Source organism: Crocodylus porosus, unplaced genomic scaffold (genome assembly GCF_001723895.1).
Source record: "Crocodylus porosus isolate Cpor-Errol unplaced genomic scaffold, CroPor_comp1, whole genome shotgun sequence".
NCBI classification, from domain to species: domain Eukaryota; kingdom Metazoa; phylum Chordata; order Crocodylia; family Crocodylidae; genus Crocodylus; species Crocodylus porosus.
This window is the reverse complement of record NW_017728951.1, coordinates 10,517,060-10,523,817: the sequence shown is the minus strand read 5'-3', so window position 1 is coordinate 10,523,817 and position 6,758 is coordinate 10,517,060. Positions and strand designations below refer to the sequence as shown.

At 45.9% G+C, this 6,758-nt stretch overlaps 1 protein-coding gene across 1 annotated transcript in view; it reads left to right on the top strand.

Annotated features, from left to right (window-relative positions):
- The window catches only part of LOC109323795 (deleted in malignant brain tumors 1 protein-like), a 189,414-nt gene that overhangs the window by 106,434 nt on the left and 76,222 nt on the right, over positions 1 to 6,758 (top strand). The window contains 1 exon segment of the mRNA XM_019555460.1: positions 5,463 to 5,536. Within this exon segment, the coding sequence (XP_019411005.1) occupies positions 5,463 to 5,536 (74 nt within the window).

Genomic DNA, 6,758 nt, shown 5'->3' with positions numbered 1-6,758 from the left:
GCCTGGCCTGGGTGATTCAGAGATTTGAAAGCAGCCAAATTTCCAAGTCAGTTTGGCCGAATCTGATTCGGGACAGTGACTTGAATCACCAAATTGAATCACTGTCCTCCAAATTGGCCAAATCCGCATCTGAAGTGAATACCAGCCACTTTGCACAGGCCTAGAATGCATGGCCCAAGATGCCTACCAAACCTTTTACTCAGCATTTCAGGTAGCATGTCGCTCCACTGTCAGCATCTTATCTGATTGTCAAGATGGCTATTCAGATCAGAAAAACATCTTACAGGCAGAATCTCTGGGGACCAGACATGTTCTTGGCAACATTACCTCCTGTATCCTGGGCGATGCTTTTTTGTTGTCTCAACTGGACACTTGGTGCCATTGTAGCACTACCAGTGCTCCTTCATCCTGTAAAAGTCTGGAGAAATGGCAAGGGTCAGGACTTTCCAATTGGCCATGGAAACCAGGCATGCTGTCTGCACAGGAAGGCCCTGGTTTTCCTGGGGATCCTATAATTTTACTCTGTGTTGCCAATCCCTGCACAAGTTCCGAGAATTGATAAAACTACATTACATTACTATTTCTACAATACACACTGAAAATACACATTTAGCAGAAACAAAGCAAGACAAGAAAAAAAGAAACAAAGGGGCAAAATAACAACAAAACAAATTATCAATTCAGCCTTTTCAATCTTTGGCATGGCAGAACTCTGTGAGGCCTTAAAAGTGATGCTCTGCATGATGCGCCATTTCTTGTTGCCACTCTGCAGGTATTTCATAGCCTATTAAAAAGCTTTGCTTGTGTGTGTAAGACCCAGGCTTCTAAGAAGTCAGTTAACACCTGCTGCCCATCTTGAACCCTTATAATACATATATATACACACCTATAAGCCAATTCCCAAAAACCAAACCTTTAAATCCCATTTTTAAGCCAATACCCAGGAGGTCTGAAGCCTGAGGAGTGCTCTGGGGGACATATAACTCGAAAAGAAATTGAGTGGTGCAATGCAGATAGACAAAAGCATTGTGTATGTGTACACGTCATACATACATACATACATGCATGCAGACAGCCACACTTATGAAATAATGCAGGACCTGGTGTCACTATGGAGCTTTTGGGAAGAGTGGCAATAAATTCAAGTATGGAGCCAACTCCTTGTTGCCTCTGTCAAGAATGGACGCCATTGTTCCGTCCAGTTTTTTCCCTATACCCGGACTATGCAGTTCTGCCTCCAAGCTCACCTGAAAATCACTTCCCCACTACTAACTAATTCAGCTGTGTTTGTACTCTTAACTTTGGGTTTTTCACCAAAGTCCTCCCAGGAGAGACCACTGGGATTAAGTGCCCTACAAAAATCCTACTTCTAGAAAGCTCCTGGAAAACCTGAAGGTGGTACTTTATGCCAGTGCCAATGACTTCCCCCCAAAACTACGGAAAAATTAAGAGAATAAAGACCTATGTGGAAGTCTGTTATTTTCCAGTGTACCTCAGCCTGAATAGGTTCTTCTGTCAGGTTTATTATCATAGCATCAGAGCATCCCACATAGCCCAATCTAGGTGACCCAAACACAGGGAAGAATTCAAAGTTGCCTTCCTGGTAGCCAAACTAACCTAAAATCTCTAGAACAATGACAAGTTCCTTGCTGCCAAATCCTTCAGAAAAAAAAATCCTTCAGTTAGATATCTGCAATTCCTATGTCACCAAGTCTTTTGTACTTACATAGTTACAGACAATCCTTCAGTTAGATATCTGCAATTCCTATGTCACCAAGTCTTTTGTACTTACATAGTTACAGACAATTATCAGGAACTTGCACCAATACCCTGGGTGCCCTTGTAAATATTTTAAAAGTTCAAAGTTTAGGTAAATAAAGAGAAACATTGGTTTCTTTGGCAACAACTATTAGGGCAAGTCGCATAGAATTAGATCTTGCTAGGGTTATTGAGACAAAGAGCAAAAGGCTCTTCTGTAGAAATCCTCCCTGGTTTTTCTTTTTGTTTTTTACTTAAAAATACACTCCCTCCCCTTCTCCAACCATTGCTGACTTTCTCTCTGCCCTCTCCATCCCTTATAAGTAGTTATGATAAGCTATAGTAAAATTAAAACATAAGATAAGCTTTTGTATGCCACTATTGTAACAAGCCTCTTTTATATTGTCCATATATCATTGTAAAAAGTGTTCTGTTATTTTGGTATTGATTTTTATTGATTTATATTGTATGCCTATTATGTTTGCATTGATTTTTACTGTTTTATACTGATATTGTATGATTTAGGCCTTTTTCTATAAGTTAGCCAAAGTAATGTCAAGGATCCATCTTGTCTTGTCAAGTTTCCATTTTGTGTCCCCTGCCTGGGCATACCCTATTATAATTGTGTTGCAGCTGTGACTCATACCTACTCCTCCCATGTAAACTGGTTCCTGAGTTAATGAAAGTGCTTGGGACATAATGGTAGCAGGCCTAAAAATAGCTCCTACTGAATGACCAGACCATCAACTTAACAACCCTACCACTGCCTTGCATTGACTCTCCCTGAAACCACAGACCTACTCCCAGGACCAGAGACAAAACCCAATATTTGAAAGATAAAGACCCCCCAAGAAACCAGCAACATGGAAACAAAGAACAGAATAGAAACCAGCAATTCCCCCATTGTATCCCATTGGATAATGAGGACACCTGAAACTACACATCTTCATCTGAGCAGGACTGACCCCTGCCTGGGCATATCCTCCCCATTGGAGTCACAGGTAACCCACCCCTATAAAAGGGGTGGTAGAATGTGACCTTTTTGGGATGCCCTCTCCATCTGGACCAGCACTACGCCACACCACCGATCCACCCAGAGGCCTTCCCGGCGACTCCCTCTGCACAACACCTCACTGGAGACGACCCCAACTGGCCATCGAGGATCAACTCTCAGCCTGGGATAGGTAGCTATTATCCACCTATCCAGCTATTATCTTCCCTCCAAGCAAGGACCCTGAGTTCTGTTTCTTCAAACCTGGACTTCAATCCCTCTGCTAAGCCTTTTCCCTCCTGCTACCATTGTGTGAGTGCGTGTGGGAGTTTGAGAATGTGTGAGGCAACCAATAACTTCATGGTCTGTGTATCGCATTACCCATCTAATAAAACTGTTATTTTTGAACCCTGAGTTGGGTTTTATCTTTCTGATCTTCCAACCCCTACCCCCTGACCTTCGTCCTCTCTCTCCCCACCCCACCTCTGGCCCCAACTGCTCTGCTGCCCCTAATCCCTGTCCTGGCTCTATCTCTTGACCTCCTGGCTTTCCTTGCCCCACGGCTTTCTCTGCCTACTGGTTCCACCGTCTCTCTCCTCTCCATCCCAGCTCTGCTCTCCTGCAACCCCCAGCTCTGTCCCAGCTTCAACCCCGGACTTAACCCCCAACTCTGTTCCTCCCAGCTCACTGCTGACTCTGCTCTCCATCCCAGGTCTACTCTTTAATCCCCAGCTCTGCCCTTTAACCCCAGCTCTGCTTTCCTCCCCTGGCTTTTGCTCCATCACCCCTCACCTCTGCTCTTCCCAGCTCCTCCAGCCAGCTCTGCTCCAATGCTCCTCCCAGCTTTCTCTCCACTCCCTGTTTTTCCCCCATCTTCGTCCACCACCCCTCACCTCTGCTCCCAGCCCCCAGCCCCAGCTCTGCTGCCCCACCCCCAGTCCTCCCAGATCCAGCCTTCTGCTTCACCCCCGGTCCTCCTGGCTCTCCAGCTGCCACCTGGCTTTCCTCCCCCAGCTTTTGCTCTGCCACCCCTCACCTCTGATCCCCCAGCTTCTCCAGCCAGCCCGGCTCCGCTGCTTCTCCCACTTTTCTCCCCTGCTCCCTGCTCTTTCCCCAGGCTTCCTCCACCACCCCTCATCTCTGCTCCTCCTGGCTCTGCTGCCTCACCCCCAACGCTCCCGGCTCCAGCCCTCTGCTTCTGGCTCCCCCCGGTCCTTCTGGCTCCCTGGCCTAGCTCTCCTGCTTCCTCTCTACCTGCTGTGCTCCAGCTCTTCCCAGCTCCCCGGTCCAGCTCTCAGGCCACCACCCAGTTTTCATCCCCCAGCTTTTGCTCTGCCACTCCTCCTGGCTCCCTCCACCTCCTGGCTTTCTCCTCCACTGCCCCTCACCTCACCTCTCTGCTGCTCCTCCCAGCTTCCTCCACCACCTCTCCACCACTTTTCCCTGCTTCTCCCAGCTTTCTTATCCCAGCTCCGCACCTCTACTTCTCTGCCTCCTGGCTTCTTTGACTGGCTTGGCTCTCTCTGCCACCCTAGTTTGACCCCCTGGCTTTGCTCCTTCACCTTGTCTGTCTCCTGGATTTTTCTTTGCCTCTGCCCAGGGCACCAAGTGGCCCCTAGTGTTAACACACAGCCACTGAAGTGCATGCTTGCATGTGTGTATATGTGTGGACCCATAATGTTGAATGTGCAGTTTGTGCTTGTGAGTGTATAATTTGTGTCATGCCCTCCTGCCTAACAGTGTGATATTGAGATTCCAAGTGTTGATCTGGCATGTGTCAAGTCAACACTTCAGCTATATAAAATAAAGAGATCCAGGAAAGAAATGGAGTCATTTTGTAGTGTGGGTGGTGTACAGATTCAGGACAATTGAGGTATGGACCATAAATTAAATTAACACTTCATCTCAGTTTTTAATAGTGGTATGATGTTGAACACAGATCAGTTGGGAATGAAGGTATAAAAATCAAGGCAAAAGCAAAATCAAAGAGCTTAATGCACTCAAGTGGAATTTTCCATCCCAGATTTCCAAAATAAAACCTTGCTTATAAAGTCACAGGTTTAGTGAAGCTGATGAAACATGCTGATGACATCAAGTTAGGGGGCACTGTTAAAACACAAGGGTATCAGGGAATTATGTGGGAAAAAAAGGAAGATCTTGAGATCTAGGGCAGCAGTAACAGGATAGATTCAATAGTACAAATTGCAAGGTCATACCCTTGAGATGCAGTAACAAAAATTAATAAGCATGAAGCTCATCAGTTGAAAATGATTAAGGAGAGGGATCCTTGTGTGCTAGCTGATGCAGAAGTGTCTAGGAGCTGCCAATATGCTACAGCTGTGCAAGAGGCAAATACTTTGTGAAGTAATAGGAGAGGTCCCTCCACAGACAGAGAATTATTAGTACCTGTCAGGGCTTGGCCCAGTTGGGGTTACTCATCTAGCTATCCCATACTTTCCCTCTCCACCCCAGGGGTCTTCCACATACACTTGCCTGGTTTCCACTGCAGTGAGTCCCGACTCTCGTCTTCCATGAAGTTATTGATCGGGAGGTGTTAAGACTGCAGCTGGCTAACAGTGACCCTGCTAGGGTTCTTCTGGGGCTCCAACCTCCCCTACAGCCCATCCTAGTGCCACCAAGATGTTATGCATCACCATGTATACTAGTTGGTTTTCCCTAGCATGTTGTTTTAAATTTTTCTTTTCTCTTATAGGTTTGTGACCATCAACACCACCTGCTTTGATGGAAAAGAACGACACAAACTACCAGACTTTCTCTCAGTCTCAGGTAAGTCTCATGTGAGTTTGGGTATGTCCTGGTCTTCTTTCCCCCTTAGATGGTGGTCACACACCCCTCCTGGGGAACAGTCATGTTCATAAAAAATAAAAAAACCCCTCTGTTTCAGCTACTCCCCCTTCCTTTAAAGGGTCCATGACCAGCCTCATCCTTTTGCTTCTTTTGTTTTTTTTCTGGTGAGGAAGGGCTTCTCTCCCATTGACCCACTTCCCCCTTTTTCCCTCTTTGGGCTGACAATAGAATAAAGAAAAAAACTAACTTGTAACTTAACTTTCAAGCTGGGACCAGCCATTCATCTCAGGGCCGCTCTGTTTCCGAAGGAGCTCTCCGCCTTGCCTCCGGCACTGCTTTTATCCCATGGCCTTCTCCCTGCTGGGGTTTTCCAGCCATGCTGAGCTCCCAGACCTCTATTGCTGACCCTTTGTTGGCTCTTTGGGGTTGGAATTGTCCTGCCCAACATCTTGTGTCCCAGGACTCAACTCCACTCTTCCCCCATGGGAACTGCTCTGAAACTGCAGCTCCCCAGGCACATCCCGGTCGCTTGCTCCAGCCATCTCTCCTCTTGCTGCATCCATGCCACCAGCCATGAGTCCTTTCTTGTTTTGCTTGTCCACTTCACAGTGCCACTGTGCAGAGAACTAGTTGAAGCTCCATCCAGAATACGCAGTTCTGGTAACCCAGATGAACTCAGACTGGAACAGGTAGGGAGAAAGGGCTGTTAGGATAATCAGAGGATTAAAAATCCTATCCGTATAAGAGGAGATTGAAAGAACTTGCCTTGTTTAGACGCATGAAATGACTGGTTGACCTTGGATATGATTGCCCTCTATAAATGGAAAGGGAAAAACTATTTAAACTAAAGGACATTGTTGCCCCAAGAACAAAATTGACCTAATTTATATATGAATAAGGCTGAAAATGAAAATAATATTCTTAATTATTAGAGCCGCGAGATTCCAGATCAGCATTCCAATCAGAGCAATAATGTCAAAAGAACTGCTTTTAAAATGAAGCTCAATACATGTATGAAGGTGATTATATGATATGGTCCCTGCCATAGAAGGGGACTAATAATTCAGGAGGCCTTTTCCAGTCCTGTGTACCAAACATTCTAATATAACAAGAATATAAATTAATTAACTTGGATGTATGTGGTCCTGACCTTGGGTGCAATTTTACACTACCTGGGTAACCCTCAGCTTCTCACAGACAA